The sequence below is a fragment of the Calonectris borealis genome, chromosome 1, assembly GCF_964195595.1.
Source record: "Calonectris borealis chromosome 1, bCalBor7.hap1.2, whole genome shotgun sequence".
Lineage (NCBI taxonomy): Eukaryota > Metazoa > Chordata > Aves > Procellariiformes > Procellariidae > Calonectris > Calonectris borealis.
In genome coordinates this window covers 110,413,008-110,434,765 of record NC_134312.1, presented here as the reverse complement: position 1 = coordinate 110,434,765, position 21,758 = coordinate 110,413,008, and the positions used below count along the sequence as shown (strand labels likewise).

Sequence of the window (21,758 nt, the reverse complement as noted above, 5' to 3'; positions counted from 1 at the left end):
AAAGAGATTTAGGTGCAATCTTTCTTACCAACCCATGTACATCTTTTCAAAGATAATTCTAAAAGGTTTGTATCACCTCTTTTTTGACCACAGTAAACATACCTGAGCAACTAATTCTCTGCTACTATGTTGAATTAATACTATTTCCTAAATGATACTAATCTCTATAAATACTGGTTGACTTGCCACAGATGCTATCCCCTTCTAAAGGATCCTTTCAGATTTCCACATGTAAAACTAGCCATTCTAAATCTCTTAAAAAGGTCATTTGACAAGTGAAATATATTACAGTATAATCCTTAAGTTTGGTCAGCTTTGCATAAACAAAGACAGTATTACTACTAGCCATCATCTCTAGAAACGGGCAGATTCAGAGTACATTCATGTTTCCATAAAGCACAGGAACAAAGAATGCAAATTCCTGACCTGTTTTTCAGTGACTTCCATACTCTTCTGTTCCCTTCTCAGCCACTGCCTCATTAGGGAACTGTAATACAATATCCTCAAGTTCATCTCCAAATTGCATTTCTGCATTTTCATTTTACTATATTAAAGGAGTGAGATGGGATGTCAAGTACAGTTTAGTGACTGATGATGAAATACATTACGATGTTACTTTCTTGAAAGTTTCTGTAACCTGGGAAATTAAAAGTTTTCATTCTGAAGTAAGAGTTAATCACTCAAGCTGAAGTTCCACAACAGATGACCACAGAACATAGATTTGCTTTCCCCTCCCCACGAGGGGACCTGCTGAGGGTTTCAGAAAGTGTTCACTAATTCAGGTAAGAGGAACACAATAACATCTGCCTCTTCACAGTGGGTAACAGAATTCATACTTTGGAGATGCTACAACACATCTGTACTACTAAAAAGTGTAAAACCTCTGATTGTTAGTTGATGCCTGCTAAAACACACAACATGGCCAAAACAAACTGGACAGATGAGTATTTGTATGTTGATTTTTTTGACTAATTTTCTAAACAAACAGGACTTGTACAATCAATGTTTTATTTCTCTCCCTCTTCTCCCATTAATTGTTCATCTCCGACAATTTCAATCAAATACAAAAGCAGAAATAACATTCCAGTGCAGCCAGAAGTCATTTTTTCTGACATAGCTAAGAAGCGTTAGATTCTTCAATCATCTCTTGCCTCTTCATTGCCAGACAACTCCATGCGAGTATAATTTCAAAGTGGACATTACACAACCTGTTTCTCCTTCAGATAGCAGAACACTGAGAAAAGGAGCAAGTACACTGGGAATGAGGAAGAAAAATTATGTTAAAAGCTGGAAATACTACATTTCAGAAACACACACCTAGGAAACTAGGCTCCAATAGTCCTATCACATGGCAGCTTGCTTAAAGTGCTTTAAAAGCCACAAATAGCAAACAGTTCACTGTGAGCTTCTACTACAGCACTCATTTCTCTGATCCAAAGCATATGAAACAACATAGTGACCATAAGCCAAATAAAAGCAGAACCCAACAGCCTCAAGTGACTTGCTGGAAATTTATCCCACATAGAAGATTGTGACAAAAACTGAAACTCTTGAAGTGTGAGTAGTATGTTCACACGCATTGATTGCATGTAAACATGTCAATGGAAGATGAAGCACATGAACCTCAGGATAGCTCTCAACAATCATTCCTGCACATGAAGCTTGCAGCACACATTAGCTGATATGAGAGGTACCCAAACATTGGTCTGAGCCTTCTAAGTCTCAGAGATTTTTCATAAATCTCAATTCCTTTCTTACTGCACATCTCCCAACACTTCATTTTTATTATACTAGTGCTCCACAGTCTCTTTCTTACCTTAAGAACACAAGCATATAAAGCTATTTTCTACCTTCTCTATTTTTTTTGTCAACGTTAGAATGACAGGCAGAAGCAGCAAGCATCTCAGTTAAGGCAGGTGTCAGAGCTAGCTGGGTTTGAACTAAGCATTAGCAATACGAGGGAGTGGCAGGTAATACGAGTTGGAGATTCCTTTCTGCAGAGGAGACACACACATCTGCTGCCAGATATGCTGGTGAAGGAGGTTTGGCCAGATTCAGCATGTTAAAGAGATTGCCAAGGGTTCTCTAACCCTTGCACTATTAACTATTAAACTACTACTCCTTATTATTATTACCACTATTGACTCCCCCTCCCCAACTATTACTATTACCTACTCACACAGGCACCCATGCTATTAACAAATAGAGAGCAAACCAAGAGTGACTGGAGAACTCCAGGGGCAAAGAAGGACATGGGACCCCAGGTGACATTTGTTCTCCTTGCTCATTCATGTGAAGGGGAAAAGGCTTGTGGACACACATCCTAGAAGTTAACAACTCGCTGCAGGACTAGCACTGCAGGCAGTGTTTTAATTTTTATGGTCGCATGTACCCCTAAGAAACGAGGGCTGCTAAGTTAGAGATGGGATCTGCTTGACAAAGCTGGTTAGGAACACCCTCACCAAATCTGGTGGCAAGCACTTTAAGTGAAAGGTCTACCAGGGAATAGTAATAAAACTTTGCAGTTAAGGGAGTGAATAGAGATTCAGACATGTTAAGTACATGGGTCAGGTTGGTGGGAGGAAGAGAGACCTTGGCAAGGATGAAACATGTTGAAAGGGGACCCACCTCAAGTACCTGTACACACAACTATGACACCGGAGTAACTGAGACGTGGAATAGCTCACATGACTGGGGCTTTGTCATGGATGCATACAGGCTTTTTAAGAAAGCCAGGAAGGAAAGAACAGCAGGTGAATTGCCCTCTACCTGAAGGAGCAGCTGGAACACAGAAAGCTGTTCTACAAGACAGACAACAGGCTGGTTAAGAGCTTGTGGGTCAGGATTAAAGGAGAGGTCCATACGGACCTTTCTTACCTCAGGGTAAGAAAGCAGATTAAGTCTATTTCAGCAATTCCAGAAAGTCTCTAAAATCACAGACTGGCTACTGTGGGACACTTTAACCTCCCTGACATCTACTGGAAGGGCAACACAGCAGGACACAAACAATCTAGGAGGCTTCTGGAAGATTTCAGGGAAAAACAGATGCTAAATAGGTCAACCCATTTGATACTTTCTTGGAATTGCTTTCAACAAAAAAAGGAAGAACTTGCTGGGGATGCGAGCAACGGCAGCCTTGACTGTAGTGACCATGAAACAGTGGAGTTTAAAATCCTGACAGGAGTGAGGAAGGCACATCCAGTACAGACCCTGCACTCCAGAAGGGCAGGCTGACTTATTCCATAGGTAGAATTCTGTGGGACCCAGTTCTGAAAGGCAAAAGAGCTCAAGAAAGCTGGCCGGTATTTAAGGACAACTGCTTCTAACCACACGAAAAGTACATCCCAACACTTGGGAAAATAAACAGATCAATCAGCAGCTCGGCTTAAAAAGGAGGAAGCGAGAACAGTTTACCAAGGGAGGAATACAGAAACATTGCCCAGGCATGCAGCGTCCCTGCTAGGGAAGTCAAAACCCAACCAAAGCTGAAAGAAGCAAGGGACTTAAGTGCAACCTAAAAAGCTTCTACTAGTACATGAGCAGTAAAGTATCAAAAAGGAAAATAGGACAGGTGATTTAGTGACAGCCGACACAGACAAGACCAAAGTACTCCGTGTGGACTCTGCTTGGAGCAGAAGGTTGGATGACTGAGGTCACGTCCCATACAAATAATTCTGTAACTGCATTAAAGATCTATATGAAGCCGATGCACATAGTGACAAGATGACATTTTCTCCAAGCTTTCCCAAGCCCCACCTCCTTCAGTTTCCATTCAAATCAGGAAGATTCAATTTGTTTTCACTCCCCTAGTACGCTCCTCAAAACATGAGTGGATCAACTGTGGCATCTAACTGCTAGTACATGACAGGCAGACATTTTATCAAGCCGAGTGTGACGTGTATTTGTTTTGGTTAGCAGGGTTTCATGGATAAAATTTCAGACCTTTTTCAGACTTGTTTTTACACGCCAGAAAGATGAGGGTTCCTCCAGTCAGTTACCTGCTTATTCAAAGATGCTGAGCATTAGAATTTTTAATTGCAGCAAACAAATCACTGCAAAACTTAGGCTCAGAAGCACGCTACAGGTTCTCAAAAAACAACTGAAAACTATCAACATAGAAGTGCAATTGGTCCAAATGCATGTATATTGTTCTCCAAATAGTGTACAAGGAGAACATGTGCCATATTCAGTTGGGGCAAACAGAAGAATGAACCTTTGTGACTGGGTGAGAAAAAGACAACTACCATTCCTCGATGGAAAGTATTATCCCTTATAAAAGTTTGTATCAGAAGCAGGTAAGAGGTCAATACACATTTTGGATTCTGAGCATTCAGACTTAAGTTTTTTAATGTGGAATAAAATACTCTTTCTCTGGGAAATTGACCCTAAAGAGCATTGCAAACTATATCTGCATGACTGAACAAGTTTTTCACATGATTTCTGAAGGGGTGCAAACCAATGCACCATCTTCAGAGAAACTGTATTTCCTTCTGAATATCTGGACATACCTTCAAATACCACTCAAGTGGAACACAGCCTAGCAAACTGCATTATTAATATTTTTAAGAATAATCTAGGAAAAATGAATTGATTGAATTCATAGATAGAATGATTGATGGAAATCATAGATAGAATTTGATGGAAACTGTTTTCTAGTATAAAAGAATCTTCAACACAGAAAGCAGATAAAAAATTAAAATGGAGCTAAGTTTTCTCCATTCCAACACAGATACAAATAGAGCTGTGATATATACTAACAAATAACAGAGAGCAAATTTTCATTAGATGAATTATTTATGCATTTAGTATTTTCTTATTTAAACGAAAAAAAGTTAAAGGATACACTGAAATTCTGGATTGCTGGCTTACACAGTGTAAATTTAACCTTGGCATGAATGTTTCTGGCATCAGATAGCGCTGCATCACAGACGTGTTACGTAACCCAACAGAGGCAGTCCCTCCCCAAATGGGTAACAGGAGAGGAACACAACCGGCTGGAACAGCAGAAGCCATGGCAGCTAACACGCACCAAGGGGGCAGGAGTAGGGGAGATGCACCATGAAGGCAGGACTACCGCCAGGTTCAAACTGAAGTCTGAAACGGCATCACTAAGGAGCACAGCTGCAAAGATGCACAGTCTAGCTTCTACATGGGGTAAGAGTTGAGTTCAGAGATGTTGTACTTCAACTTTACCAGCAGGCTCTCCAAAAACCACCTGGTTTGCCAATACCGGCTTGTAAACAAGGAATGGTTGTAAATACATACACGCTTTTCTTCACAGAATGAGACCTTAAGAAGTAAATAACAATGACAACCACAAATGCATGTCAGTGCTTTGAGAGATATGGGCTATAAAATTCACTTAAGAGATGCTTCAGCTTAGACTCTTCTTTCAAATGCAGAGTATAGATGTAGCTGTGATCAAATCTTTTCACTTGACAGGCTTCAGTCTCAGGAACCAACTCCCCACCATCTTAATTTTACTTCTGAATATGCCTCTCATCCACAGTTAATCTCCTACTTTTTTCAGCTAGCTCTAATGACATTATAAAGCAAAGTACCCCAACTCTCCCCTTTCCCACCTCCACAGACACTTCTACACCACCTTATTTCAACACCTCATTTCTGAAATGAGGCCCTGTAGAACTGCGGGAGTCAACTTAAATTTACACCCTTGGCAAGTAGGGAGTGCACACCGAGGCAGGTACACACCGAGGAGTGCCTAGCTGAGGGAGATTTCCCAGTGTTGACTGGCACAATCTAAGACAAACATAAGTCTCCTTCATGGCTGAAATCCCCACAAGCAGCCACCATCTCACCATCCTCTCCTGCTTCCTCACTACACAAAACTTCAGTATCCCCAAGTGATGCCAAAACAAGCCTCTGCAAGGCAGCGTGCTCCTGATGATGTAAGTGGATTAAAAGTTGCCTTTCCACAAGTAAAGGGAAAAGAATATTTGACATTACTCATTTTAGTGATTTTTACAGCACCCAGGAGCTGAGTCACATCAGCACAGCCAAGATAGCCACAAGCGGCAGAGTTTGCTTCTGCTGTTTTGCCACAGTTTATCATAACTGACTGCACCACAGACTGAATCCTAGCTTTACCAGTGGGACCCTTAAAGGCTAGAAAGCCTAGCTTCAGATTTGGGTTCTCACAGTTTCCAGCACCTTACCTCCAACAGCAAGAGCAAGGCCCCATTACAGTCATAGCTTTCTGGAACTTGAGCCCAAAACGCTGTGAAGCTTTGGTGCATCTAATTTTCCACATGTCATAAACCGTACAACTTCTGGCAAGCGTCACTATACTGCAAAAAATCCTGAAAACATCGTGTCCCTGGCCCTGATGAGGTCTGATACAGATTAAGGCAGGGTTAACCCCACTTCAGTTTCTGTAGAAGTTATACCAAGCTTCAGAAATTCAGGCTAAGTGACTTGGGGGGACAGGGAGTGAAGGGAAAAGAGTCAATTCCAGTTTTTCAACCAGCTCTAGTCATACTTACCGAGTCTTCTTTAACTTAGTAAACATTAAAGGAACAATGACAAGAAAGAAGAAAAACAGAAGTTTAACAGAATGACAAAAAAAATTACTTGTCTTCCCTTTAGAAAGCAAATTCAACAGATTTGGAGACCTTTGATGTCAGAATGAAACTCTAAAATCCTCTTTTACGGCCAAAGCACACAGATACTCTCATTAAATGCTTCAGGACAGAATCCGAAACATGTATTAGCTCAAGACACACCTTATTAATTTAGTCAGGCACCTAGGTACTGAAGAACGCTTAACTTTCACAGGAACAGGTAAGAATAAGCAAGAGATGAGGGAGAGGAACAAGCAAGCAACACGCAATGAACTACCAAGAGCAAGATAATCACACAGCAGTGAATGAAACAAGAAAAGAAAAAATGGCAGCATTACTGCACCTGAATCTATAGTGGGTATGTATCCAAAGAGCAGGTTTGGTTTTAGTATATAATTATTGTAGAACTCTGCAGAGAATTCAGATTTTCAGGATAATCGACTGCTGATAAAGGCAAATCGCAAAGCTTTTTCTAACAAAGAAAGTACTGTCCTGCTATTATCAAAAGTGTTAAACAGTTAATGTTTAATATGCTCCACAGACCACATTCTTCCTGTGCTTGACACCCTAACTGTGGTTATCATACAATGTTACAATACAAATTTCATAGAAAAGCACAGTTCACAGTAAGTAGTAAACAAAAAACCACCCCATACCTTCTCAGCAAAAGCATCAAGCACTTCTAAATCTGTTTCCTAAGCTATTGACATTAACATGCTACATATCCCTCTACTTAAACCTCAAAAAGGCCCAATCCAGAAAGTTTAGAGAGAAGATAAAAACTTGCCTAAGTCCACTAGGCAGAACACTGATTAATCCCCGAAGACAGAGATTTAACATGTAGACAAAAGATGTTCATACCTGCATTTCATATCTCCCAGGATAGCGCTCTCTAAGCTAATCAGTCTCACACATCTCAGTGAAGCCCTTCTACTATGCAGAAAAGATGTAGTTTACAGAGCCAGAGAAAGTAAAGACAACCCAGGAATAAAAGCACTCACCTAGAAGAGAAGAGATTTGGCTTCCAGTCCTTGCTCCAAACACTGTCTCCTAGTCCACTTAGTCCCAGACTAAATATAAGAATAGTTCAGGAAACTAAATCCACAAAGCAATTTCTGGAGAAAAGCGCTGGAGTTTTATATTGACTTAGTCTTAGTAGAGGCAAGATTTTAAATACCTCACTTTCACATTCCGTCTCAGTTGCCTTTCCGACAGCAGAATGAAGCTGAGTGACCAAACTCCCAGAGCTCTGGTCTGGTTAAGTTTTCAGGACACTTTTTCCACAAGTGGTACAGCTAAAAGACTTATGTGCAGGGAGGAAGGTTCTGCCATGAGCTACAAAGGGAAGACTGATGAAACAGCAGGAGCACTTAAAGTAAAATACGGAAAAAAACCTGCATGTCAGAATAAGCCCAGCAAAGTTCCACCAGCCGGATAGTCAACTCTGCTGCTGGGTCTCAAAACAGCGAGTTTGTATTTCCAAACTTCATTTCATCTGAGCAACCCGCAGTGGGGGAAGCACCACTTTTCTGAGGCACATTTACTGGGCAAAGTCTCCCATTTGTACTTACCCTTAAAGTAACCAGTGTGACATTACTTCTTCAAAGCACTGATTTACTTTCCCCCTGCCTATTTCTGACTTCTCCTCTGCTTCCACAATTAAAGAGGAATCCACTACTAAGTCTTACATTCCTTTCTACTGTCTGATCCCCAGACTCACAGAAGAAACACGGTTTTCAGCAACCACTGAAATCTGACCAGTACCAAAAATTGAAGTTTTGCCACTCTAAGCTCACAATTTCTGCAGAGCAGCTCAAAAAGACCTATTCCCCTTCAGAACACCACAACCACCACCTTAAGGTGATCTGCTTGGAACAGAAGCCAAAGCTGAAGCAGTCCTGCATTGAACTAGCCTGAAAAATCTGACAAAATACATCAATTCAACAATAACCGTTAAATTACTGCGTATCTACCAGAGTTCACTTGAATCCACAAATCCTCTCTCAAATCACTGAAGAAAAAAACCAGGAAACAAGCTAAGCATACTTCTTCAAAGACAGAAAAAAAAAAAAGCTCTTTCAGTCTAGATGTCCTCAGACAGCATTAAATGAATAACTTGCTCTAATTCATGTAGTGTTGCATACCCATGCGCCAGTTTAAAACGTACTGCACAATTAGTTTTGAAGTTACTCATCCTCCCAATCTAACAAAAAAATTCTTAACTTTAAGACTCATATAAACAGAACCACAAATAACCCCAACGCTGCAAATACCTAGCATGAGCTTAATTTCATTCCCAACTGCAATTCACTGACATCAGCTGGAATAGTTATGCAACTATGAAAACCTAAAAATCATGGGCTAAAGCTTTACTGATCTTTTTTTTTTTTTCCCCTCACAACTTTCGCCTCTTCCCTGACATCCCTTTTTGCCTTCAGATTCTATCCAACATCCCCTTCCTTTTACAACTGTCCTTGTGCTCCTTACTTGTTCAGCACATTCTTGAAGCTTTTTTGTTGCTAAACCCAAAGTCACCAGCCGAGTATCCTAGCAACTGCAGCAGTTGATGACCTTACTCCAGGGACATGCTTATCAAGTTGAGAGAGTGAGCATTTGTATCTCATTACTGAAAGAAAGGATACGCTTTTGGGGGAGGGGATATTGTAACAAAAATTGGGATTAATCTTCATTTTAAGCACAGGAGTACTGTTTAGCCCAACATTTACAGAAGATCACTATGAGTTCTGAGTTTTAATGCTCGGTCACATTTAAATGATCCAACATGACCTAATTCAGCCTGCAGTATTACAGGAATGACAACTAGAATACTTTGGATTTGCCGAGGTCCTGCCCTCTCATCCTCAGGTTTGATCCCGTCACCTCCCTTTGCGCCAGTATAACACTTTATGCAAAAAGGCAGAAAGCCAGAACAAAGAGTTGACTCCGCTAAAAACCGACACAGCATGGGAAGTTTTGCTTTTTTTCTCCTGGTGGGGTTCTCCGAACGAGAGTCCCCCAAGCACAAGGTATGTGGCGGGAGCACAAAGCCAGCAACACAAAAGCCATGAGGCTGCCCTAGCCCCCATGAGGGTTTGCTCGCCCTGCCAGGGAGCCCCACCCCCGGAGGGCAACTTCACACCACACCCACACCAGCCACACTGCTGCCAGCGCTCCCGGCAAGCGGCGCTGCCCAGCCCCGAGCCGCCCGGCCACCAGGCGGTTTGAATTCGTGAACTCACCCAAGAGGAAAACAACGTACTCCAAAAATAAAATTTTCTTTTGTACCAGCTGAACGGACTCACGCAGCGGCCGCGCCACGCTGCTCTGACACAAGGGAGGGAAGAGGAACCCAGTGCCATCGCTGGAAGTAGCAACAACCTCGACGGACATATTAAGTTACACCAGATGTAACCGCATCTGTAATGCAGCTAGGTGTAATGTGAAACTGTACCTTCAGACTGCACTTAAAAGCCTTTAAGGAACCATCTAGGATACTATTAAGAAGTGTAAAATGAAATGAGGGCCAACCATTAGAAAGACTTTTTTCAGCCAAAGCAAAAAAAGAAAAAAAATCAGAACCCAAATCCTGACACCACACTGCCTCTCCTCTACCAAGTCTACATCAACAGCATGAGTTGTTTTTGCTTTTAGCCCTGCAAGCTGCCTATTTTCCAAATATAAACTGATATCGAAGGCTTATACAGTCACTAAGCAATCAAGGCACATGATTCGATTTCTTTTCCTGACAATTTGATGGCATTTAAAAGGAAACTGCATGAAGCAGCCCTTTTGCAGTGTGAATGTGTTAGGCACATCTGTCAGTCAATGCATCAGGGAGTTAAGTACAATCAAGCACTTAACTGAGCAGCCATATTATCTTCACTTGAGTAAAGGGGTTTTGGCTCTTCCGCGCTACTGAACAAGCAATGCTTTTTCCTAGTACATGCAAGTTTTTGCATTAAGATTGAAAATTATTTCATTAAGTAGCACAGGGTTGGGTTTTTTGGTTTTGGGTTGTTTGGTTGTTGCTGGTTTTTTAAATAAAAAGGTGAATGACAGAAAGAAGTGGCTGTCTGCCTGCTTTTGCTTCCCTTCCTGCCCTCCCTCCCATAAGAAACAGTCAGAAAGGAATAAGCTCAAAGAATTAAAATATCCACCCTAAACAGGCACAAAGATAACTAGTCATTTAAAAATTTAGGGAGGCTTTAAAATATACACACACACAATTTTCACATGCCTTAAAACAACTGAGATGAAACATCCCTTGTAGCTTATGCTGTTAATGCATCTAAAAGGAAGAACTGAAAATGCAGGATCAGTGAATATATGAAATTTCAATTTCATTTACTCGGCACAAGTTAAAACAGTTGTGAATGTATGAAATTCTCATCCTTCCTTTTATGCACACCAAATACTTCTTGTTGATTAATCACCTTTCAACATACTAAGTGTAGGTTTTAGCTATAGGGCATGAAAAACTTATCTATTAAAAAAATGCAGCAGCAAGTGGAACTGCAAGATTTGTGACCATCAAGTACCTCAGATGCTTCTTAACAGTAGCTAAAGGACATCACAGCAGTGGTGAATGGCTCCAGCCTATAACCAATAAAGCTCCAAATCTTGTCTCTCTATCACATCACAAGTTTTGAATATATGATCCAATAAGTAGGTGACATAAAAAAAAAAAAAATCAATAGTAATATACTCCACCCATGTGGGTTTGAGGTTCCAGCTGACTCTTTTGTTACAACTCAGACTCGATCTCATTGAGTTGGATCAGGAAAAGGAACTGGTAGAAAACTGACCTTACAAAAATTTAGTATTTTTCTGACTTTGAAACTCCGTGAACTGGCTCGCCATGGAGCCAGATGAATACCAGGTACAACATGAAATGGGATGCAAACAATAATCTTTGAGGTAACATCTAGCCATTCAACTGATTGCCTGATTTAGCGATGTAGTCAGACTCCCCAACTAAGCTCCCCCCAGGTCAAGGTTATACAGACATTTCTCTCCTATGGGAGAATATTGATCAAGCAGAATGTTTTTTCCTCCTAATGCTCTTCTGCCATCCTTCCTGTCACTCATTTCTGCCCTGTACCAGGACAAGCTGGTTGGCAAAACTCTTTCTTGTTTCAAATCCTGCAATCTAACCGGTTAAAAAAAAGAAATGAAAGTTTTAAGCAGCCTCAACTCAGACCCATTCACCACACACTCACACAATCAAGGCAGTTGTGCAGTAAAGGAAATGACCAGCAAGGATGCAGGGGCTGCTTAGGTTCAAGCTGCTACTGAAACAGGTTTCCACAGAACTGTAGTTTCACTGCCACTTACTCCCATGGCAACAGGCTGAAGTGGCTCTTCTTATAACCATCCCCTGAAAGATGCAAACTAGTAAAAAGAGGAATTCCCTAAAAAGAAAGAAGAAAAAAAAAAAAAAAAAGGGAAGAGCCAGCATAAGCTAACTGTATATTTAGCTAGCAGTAACTAAACTGATGTAAAGGGGGGGGCATTCTTTCAAGCTGGTGAGCTACACAATTGTTGAAACTTCTCCTTATTTATAATGTTTCACATAGCATCTAAAAGCTCCATGAAATGAAGCAAAGGTTGCAACAAAAGCAAAATGAGAATCCCTGCCATTAAAAGCTTATGAATGCATGCCAGCAACAAATGATTAAATTAGTTAGGAAGTATGATGAAACAATACTGGCACCAAAAACAAGTTCCCCAGTCCATACAAATCTCTGTGGGCACTGTGGCAAATGAGTTTTAGAATGCTCCGATACTGAGGCAGATTCGAAGATATTTACAAGGAATTTCTCGAAGGATGAATGGAACCGGTAGCAAAGCATACTAGTAGTAGTATGTAAATATATATTTTTGTAAAGCAGCAATAGAAGCTAAACCAGCCATTTAGGAGTGGTGGTTTCATCTCTATATTAAGCAGACTCGGCTTTGGAAGAGGCTGTGACAAGCACTGGAAGTGAAGACAGACAGGCAGCTGACGTTTGATGTAACACAGGGGAAGCCAGCACAGGGGGTGGGCAGTCAGCAGAGACCTAAGTGACAAGCTATAATAATCTTTGCAGCAGCATTCTGAATGCATAAAATACCTTCTGATAAACACAAGATTAATGTCGTGTCCTGGCCAAAACCAGGACAATTAATTAAGGCAAAGTGACTGTAATTCAAATCTCATGGTCGATGCCACAGCAGTAACTACTTAACTAAGTCACCTCTGGTTAAATTTTTTCATACTTCTTGAAACACTAAGATCCGGGAAACCTCGGAAAGAAGTCCTGAACTTCATGTAACTTTTAATGTCAACAGACGCTTAAGAACATCTTGAACCCTGCAAATTGTTACAATTACTCTGCAAGGGGTGAAGCGTACCAGGTTTAGTAATTAAGATACTGGGATAGGAATGATCATTTAACTCCTGTGGTAGTCAAATTTCTCCTAACTTAAGCTTCCATAAGATCCTGTTGCATGCATAAAGACACGAACAGGCTTAAGTTCCTTATTATACATATCTGACAGCGTACTAGCCACCAAATGCTGACCTACCCCATCTGCATTAGGTTCTGCTCCTGCATGTATGTTATTGGAAATACTTTTGCAAGTTTTATGAATACCACTTAATGATAGGGCAATAACCACAGACTCTTCTCAAACCTTACCTGAACTTCATTTAAAAGCTTAATATTCTATTAATAAAGCATCACACGTTGCAGAATTTCAATATAGTACAAAATTACCTCCTACTACTGTTAAAAAAAACCCCACAACAACAAAAAAACCACCTCGAGCAGCAATAAGAGATATCGCTACAGACTAGAAACTCCTGCCTAGTTATTTACCTTAAAACTCTACTCAAACTCTTATCCTCAATTTCAGCATTTATGTGCACAGCATTACTACTTTGTATAACATACCTTCTGAAAGCTAAATAGATCACCATAGATGTAATCACTTTCTTATACCTATACAAAGATAGATACTAATCTATGTTAACATTTCATAGTTACTGAAAATTTGCGTTCTGCCATTACACATTTTTAAAAGTTTAACAGCCATAGGTCACTACCTTATTTGTTATATCAGGATCACAAGTTAGGCACCTGTATTTATTCTCAGCCTTCTAAAACCCTACAAAAATTTGCTGGAATTTGCTCCAAATGGAATGAGATGATTTCCTGCCAGGAAAAGGTTACCAGTATGTCCACAGTCCCCCTGAAGTCACAGTATAGGCAAACGTGTGCTGAGTGCCACTGACAATGAGAAACAATAGACTTTCTTTATATCACTCTTGAGATGACCATGCATTCTGGAAAGCTTAGAACTAATTAAAAAAAGGAAAAAAAACCCCATACACCAGTTTACATATCCATAAGACCCCACAAAATGATCTTGCAGCACTTAACATCACAACTGAGCTTTCCTCTTCAAACCAGAATTCTGTATTGCGATTTGGAAAAGTTTAATATCAATTATCTCAATAAAATATTTCAAGATCCAAAGAGGTACATCAGTACAACATTTACCCTATTCCAGGATATGTTGATGACAGCTATACAGTGTTCATTAAAGCTAAACAGAATTTCCACATTTTGGGAATCCCCAACTACTTGAAATGACTGATCATACTTAACTACAATACACACCAAATGGCCATCAAGTTCTCACTCACCACAGACCTGGAGTGGATTTTCAGATAGAGAAGAACTAGTAAAATTAGAAAAGCTATTATAAGTGCAAAAATAGCCATCCAAATGTAAACTCATACCAGAAGTCTGCAAGACAGCAGAAAACTGAATTTCACTACACCAACCTGTTTTGTGGTCACCTTCCAGAAGCACCAATGCAAGGAGAAACGGCCACAAGTTATTTATCAGTTGCACACCCATATAATACCAAGGCAGTCAGTAGAATTAATTCATTACTAATTACAAAGATGGAGCGGAAAAGAACTGTTCTCCCCTAATACCCTGAAATGCTCAAGGATGAACCTTTCCCTTCCTGCAAGGGAAAGGAAGTTCCCAATTCAGTTATTTATGACTGTGAAATTGACCTTAACAGAGGGATTAAACCCCTTAGCAGGGTTCAGGGACAGCTTAAATCCAAACACATAATGGTATAGCCCCATTGCCTGCTGGAGGTTTATTTTGTACAGTCAAGATAAGCCTCCTTATTTATACAATACCAGTTATTTTGAATCCTCAACTTTCAGTGACAGTGAAACAAGGAAAGTGAGGCTTACAGGGGAAAAAAAAAAAAAAGCTGTGAAAATAGCACATAGTGCAAGCCCTAAAATACCATGACAAATTATTCCAGTACCACAAACCCAAGTAAAGACTTCAGCACCTAGACAATCCTCCACTGCCAACAGCTTTCACTCAACTGCACAGAAATTAGCTTCCTTCCTCCAAGCTTGGTCCATACGGAGAACAGCAACTTACTGACATCCGTTCCCTCAATGAAGGAAGTAATGTCTACCTGGAACACAGACCCAGAAATATTATTAACTCACTCTGATGGAGGAAAAAAACACAACTAAGCTCAGATGATGTATCAACTCCTATGATATATAGATTACTAAATTATTTCCTTCAGAGGACTGTGAAACGTGTGTGTCTTTCAGGGTATAGTCATCCAAATAACCATTCAAAAGATATTCTTAATCAAAACACAAATATATTACTTCCTTTACGAAGTCATCCAATTTCACAGTGAAGTCTGAAGACACCTGTATACTCTAGTAAAGGTGAAGTGCAAAATTTTGTTCTGGTTTTACAGTCATCATATATTAATTATTCCTAGCTTTATAGTATAATAGCCTTTGATATCCTAGCAGTGATCCAGCTCATTCACAGTACATATAACAATTCTACTCACAACAAGCTTTTTTTGCAGCTTTAGTTACATGAAATGTTTCAATATAAATCTTAATTGCTAACCCGGTTAACTAAATACTAGTAACTCATAGTTCTTACACAGCATCTATCTTGTTTCTAACTCTGCTTAGAAAAGAATTAATGCAGAACTACCAATATCCTTTAATGCAAGAGATCAGAGTTCTTCATTCCATTATAGAGACAGAATTTGATCCCATGAGCAATTTCCCAAAACAGCAGTGACATCAACAAAGGCATTAACATTTCAACAGGAACAAAAACTGGCCTCCTGACACGGAGGATACACATTTTATTGTGAACTTGAACCTCCATAGGTGTTTTGCCTCCTTTTCTAGTTTCGCATAAGTTTGGGTCAACTGTAGTGGAAACTAATTTTTTTTAAAGATATGTTTAGGAAACGTTAACATGGCACTCCAGCTGAGTTCATTACAGGAACCTAATAACACCTCGTGTTTGAGATGAAAAACGTTTGCCTACTTTTTAGCAGCCCGGCACATTTGGTTTGGTTTTGGTTTGTTTTAGATATTCTCAAACCAAAAAAAAAACCCTAACGCCTTTGTTTTCTCTCAGCAAGAAAACCAATACGAGTTTAGATCCACCTAATTCAACTCCTTTCCCGCCACCCTCAAACTCTCTCCTGTTTTCTCCCCGGAGTTCAGTCACCGCCACCCGGCCCGGGAGCAGGGGTTGCCGGGGCTCCCTGGCAGCCACCCAGCCCCTCCCGCCCTCGCAGAACAGGACCAACCTCGAGGGGAGATCCAGACACCAAGGAGGTATTGCACGTGCACGGTTGGTTTTGGTGGCTTGGGGTTTTTTTGTTTGTTTTTTATTTTTTTTGTTCTTTCCACTTCGGTTTTCACGCGGGGCGCTTACCGGCCCGCCCAGCCGCCCGCAGCGGGAGCCGCGCCGGCCGCCGTCCCTCGCCAGCCGCGCACGCCGCTCGCCCCGCCGGCCCGGGGAGCGGGGCGCATCCAGAGGCGGGAGGCCGGGCGCGGCACCGGGCGGGGACCGCGGCACGGCACTGCCGCCGGGGCCGCGCGGAAAGCCCGTCACGCACGGACCCCGCCACCGCCGGAGAGAAAAGGCGCGACGCGGGAGACAGAGGGAGCCCGCCGCGGGGCGGGTTGCCCCCCGCCGCGCCGAGGACTGCCGGGGGGGGGGGGGGGGGGGGCGGAGGCAGGCGGGGGCGAGGGGGAGGAAGGGGAAAAGACAAACCGCGGCAGCGGCGCTGGCCGCCCCGCCGGCGGGCGGCGAACAAAGCGCCGCAGCACGCCCCAGCCGCCAGCGCCCGCCCGGGCACCGCTACCCGGCCGCACCCGCAGGCGGGCAGGGGCCGGGCGGCGACGTCCGCCCGGGAGAAGGGCTGGGGGAGCCGGAGCCCGCCGCCCAGCCGCGTCCCCTCCTCACAGACACAAGCAGGGGCGGCCACAGGGGCGGAGGTGCGGCGGGGCGGGCGCCCCCCGGTCACTGGGGGAGAAGCCGGGTGGGCAGCAGCCCCCCGACCGCCGCCCCTTCTCCCAACCCGACAGAGCCGCCGCCGCCTCCCTCCCTTCTTTCCTCCCTCCCGGTCCCCTCCCCTCCCCTCCCCTCCCCTCCACCTGCGCCCGGCGCCCACCTGCGGAGCACAGCAGCACGAGGGACGCCACCACCAGCGGCGGCGGCGGCTCCATGGCGCGGCACGAGCGGCGGGCAACCGGCACGGGCGGCGGACTCCCGGCGGGCACCTCCCCCGCCCCGCGCGCACCGCCCAGCAGGTGAATCAGTCCAGCCCCGTCACTTCCGGCCGGCACCCGCCCCAGCCCCCCGGGGCCGCCGCGCGCGTGCCTCCGGTTCCCCCTCCCCTCCCCCACGGCCGCTCGGCGGCGCCCGCCCCCGGCAGCGGCACCTGCCGCCGCCCCCCGCCCGCCCCGGGGGCCCGCGGGGCCGCCGGCGGCCCCCGGCGCCGCAACACGTGCCCGCACACCTCGGCGAGGGGCTGCCCCGCCCTCCGCCGCGCTGGCTGGGGCTCTCCGCGCCTCGCCCGGCGGCGGCGGCGGCGCCGCCTGCAGGCAGGGCTAAGCGGCGCCGGGGCCCGCCCCCCCCTCAGTAGAAGCGGGGCGGTGCGTTGGCCCGAGCGGCCGCGCCCGCGTGTGGCGGGGTGCAGGGTGGCCGTGGTCGGGGCGCGTAGGGCGCGGTGCGGGCGGGCTGCGGCCGTGGTCACCGCCGAGAAGGTTGAGGCTCCGCTCCCGGCGGCTGTCCCTGGCCCTTCAGCTGCCCCGCGCACCGGGACAGACTTGTCTTCACCGGTCCCCATAGCAACGCCGTTGTAACGGCTTGTGCTTTCCTCGTGCAGCGCATACGCATTTTGACTAAAGGCCTGGAATTGACGAAAACGAGCGAACAAGACAAAGGGAAGATGAGGCGCTTGCGAAAGGGTGCAGTCGGGCTCTCCTGTGACGTGCCGCGGCTGCACGACGCCCAAAATGGCAGCCCCAGCTGATTCCAGAAAAACATGGTCTGCATCCACGTCCTGCTAAACCATCAGTTACGTTTATCAGAAGATAAGGCGGACTTGACGAGGTTTATTCTCCATAATTGAGTCCGTTCTGTGAATTTATTGCTATGCATATATTACTATATACTGCAACAGCAAAGGTGTTAACTGACATAAATGTGTTTCTGTCGCTACGGTTTGTTCCTGTGGAGTAAAGGGATAAGTTGTATTGGTGCCATCTCCTTTGTTATGTCCACAGCTCTGTCTATATTAAGAGAGCATCCCCATAACCAAATACTTACACAAATGCAAAAGCTATGTAGTCCAGATGTTGCAGGCCAAACAAATTTTGAAAGGAATCGTATGACTGATCATTATTTTCCTTTGACATCCGTAATAAATAAAGTTCAAATACATTTTTATATTATTATGTTCTGCATGTATGAGATGAGAGTTTAAAAAACAAAGTTCTTTCTGCCCTTGTTGAGAACACCAGATCAAATGGGTAACTAGCCATAAGGGTATTTTCCCATAACTGACATCTTTCAAAATGGTTGGTTACTCTAAGTAAAGCAAGCAGCTTTCACCTGCCAGCTCAGAATTAGTTTTTTGATAAAGTAGGGTAAGCGCATTGTCATTTTCCATGAAGGTACAGATAAGTACTGCTTACATCTTGCAAGGACATGACAATTCACAGTGTCTGTTAGATCTCCTTTTAAAAACAAATCTACCCAGTAAGATGTTAGATACTATACGTAAAGCATAGGATTTTTAACTGGGAGACTTCCAGCATTTTATTTATGACAGAACAGAATTGTCTTTCCCTTCTATGAAGGAAAGAAAATATCATTCATGCAATATTAAGCTAAAGGAACCAGAACCTCAAAGCGGGGATATTCAGATTTTGTTTTCTTCTGTTGTTTTATATGTGTGCAGACTTGTGCTTTGAAGGGTAATCTGACCCGAGTATCCTAGGCTGACTGGATGAGCGAGGTTTTTTGCTGTACATCACTTGTGTCAGCACAGAAATTATATACCATGGAAAGTATAATGAGGCAATCACAGTCATTACAGAAAGAGAAAATGATTCGTCATTAGAATGGAGATGCTCACCGTTCTGTGAAATAAATCCTAGCTAGTAATTAAAATAAATACTGTACTGCATTTAGGAAACATGAGGTCCACACTTTGTCTAGCCTAAACAGACCTATTCCTGGTCTCATTTAAATCAAAAGCAACACAGATGCAGTCATGTTCACACTCCTGAAAATTGTTCACACTCCTGCAAATTAAGAGTGCATCAGAATATGATGTTTAAATAATAATTATTTTTAAAAAACAAGAAATCCCCGCTTCCCCACTGCAAATGTTGGTCAGGCTGATGAGGCATAAAGCTACCAGATTTATCAAGCGGATGTGACATTCCGTAGATTTTGAGTGGCCTATACTTCCTGGAACACTAAACACAATGAGAGAAAAAGGTAACTGTGAAAATGACCAAAGCTATTCCACTCAAAAAGGAAAAGGTCAGGTTCAAAACTTTTTGAACAGATTTCTGCTAATGCCAGCGTTTTGGATCAAGCCCAAAAAAGGCTCCAGGGTGAAGGCAGAATCCAGTCAACAAGGAAGAGATCTCCACTGGAGCAGAGGCCTAGAGCTGAGACCCACATTTTGCAAATGGATAATTGTTTAGCATTTCTTTTATGGAGAATGCTGTCTCATGCTCAGGGATCTTAAGATTTATGTTAAATATAAAAAATTAATTTCAGGTGTTTAAAGTTAAGAAAAACTTCAGTATAAGAACCCCTACATCAGTGTCAGCCTAAATTTATAGCTATCTTGAAATAAAACAATAATATCAATACAATCTTTTTTTAAAATTGGTTTACAGTCTTTTTTTAAAATAGGTTTTTATACAAAAAGCACAAATTCAGAAGTAATTTTAAAATAACTTTACAAAATGGTGTGGTGGGATTGTTCGGTATATCCAAAACTAAACTTTTCAGAACTTGTATAAAATGGTTTGCATATTTCTGCAACTTCCCTCTACTTTTTGAAGGGAAATTATCCACCAATTTCAACTTCAGGTTGTGAATAATTTGTGTTCCTTGCTTTGGAAACGCTTCCTTATCTGCCTGACCTTCCACAACGTGAAATTACTAGTGGTTTGGTTTTTTGAGGGCAAGGGTGGAAGAGTATGACCTGAAGTTACCCATAGGCTTGACCTACAGAAGCAATGGAATGGAAGTCATCCATGTGGCGTTACACACATCACACAGGACGTGATCATGCCGAACAAGGAAAACAGGGTTATTTTCTGTTTCGGTTTCCATCCTGCACTGGAGGAGCTGCTGTGGTCAGCCACCGCAGTTCCTGAGGGAAAATTCCCCGTAGGGCTGTTATCCGTGTTAGGAAATGTACAATGTGTCACAAGAAGGGTAAGAGAAAGAAATGGGGGAGAAAGATAAAGAGAAGGAGCAAATAGTACCCCTGGGACTTCTGGATTTCTACTTGTAGGAGGGAGCCGTTGCAATTTTTTTCTGGGACGCATTTTTTTCTGGATCAGCAGACTCTCATCAGTTTACTCTAATTCAGGCCGGAGCCAGCATGAGGGAGGACGCAGGGGTATTTGGCCAGGTGAGGGGAGATGGGGTGGGAGGATGGGACCGTTTCTGTTCAGCAGTTGCAGGGTGCTGCTGTTAGGTGTGAATCCACCTGGGGCTGGTCATTTAAATTGGAGGTGCCACAGTCCTGCTCACCCCCCTACCCCAGTATTCCCACCTGTGCTCTTCCGCTGGCACTGGAGCTCATGACACTAGCTGATAAGTTAGTTTGGGAAGCCAAGCTGGCCAAAGATGAATACCTTTTGTTTTCAGCCAGCTGAACTCCCTGAACTGTTTTCCTGCTTATTTGCCGGAGTGCCAGCTGGCATTAAAAAAAGGGGGGGGCTGGGTGGCAGGCAGGGAAAGAGCAGGGCCGTGAATCAGCTGAGATGGGTTTAAGCTGCTGTGGCACCACAGCTAGAGCTGTGAGAAGGGAAAGGTCTAGCTTGCACAACTATTTTTTCCAAAATAATTTTCGGCACTGCCTATAGCGGTGTCCGTGCCCCGATGCGAGGAAGGGGCACTTTCGTGCTGCTAAGCTTTTTGGCACTAGCTGTCCTTATCGGCATTAGTTAAAACCAGCCCAGGGCAAATCAGGCTGATACGCTGAAAATAGCTGCCAGAGTCAAGAGAGAGTCTACGTTAAGGTCTCATCAACATGGGGAGATTACAGCAAAGGATTTAGAAGGCAAAGTTACAGAGCCCTAAGTATTTCGTAACAAAGCTTTGAGCGCAGCCTCTCAAACTTGTCCCGACTCTCAAAACGTCCCAACGGGCAGAGCCCGGAGCAGTGTCGCATTCCTGAGGCCGGGGTGTGCAGCCTTCCAGCTTCCCAGCGAGGTATCACCACCCCCTTCCTCACCTCAGCTTCCACAGGGAGAGCGCGCCGTGATGCCTTGGGGGAGTCGCTGATCTGCACGCGTGGGGTGACCGGACGACTGGGTTCTGCCTTTTTCTTTAACAACTTTGGGCTGTTTCCAGTTAAGCTTTCATGTGCTTGCTACCTTTTTATAATGATAACTAAATGCAATCCATTACTGAGGAAAATAGGAAGAAATAAAGGAAAAATTAGCCAACAATAGCTGGGGTTTAATTATCCTTAATTCGGGTTAATGTTTTTCAAAGACTGTCTTGTTCAGAGTTAAAATAACAGCTTTCACATTTAGCACCTCAATCAAGTGACAGT

The 21,758-nt window shown here is 43.5% G+C and overlaps 1 protein-coding gene across 1 annotated transcript in view; it reads right to left on the bottom strand.

Moving 5' to 3' along the window:
* CXADR (CXADR cell adhesion molecule) overlaps positions 1–17,215 on the bottom strand; it is a 38,106-nt gene extending 20,891 nt beyond the window's left edge. Inside the window, exon 1 of the mRNA XM_075170610.1 lies at positions 17,112–17,215. Within this exon, the coding sequence (XP_075026711.1) occupies positions 17,112–17,166 (55 nt within the window). The 5' untranslated portion in view covers positions 17,167–17,215. The remainder of the gene's footprint in view (positions 1–17,111) is intronic.
* Positions 17,216–21,758: the final 4,543 nt, after the last annotated feature.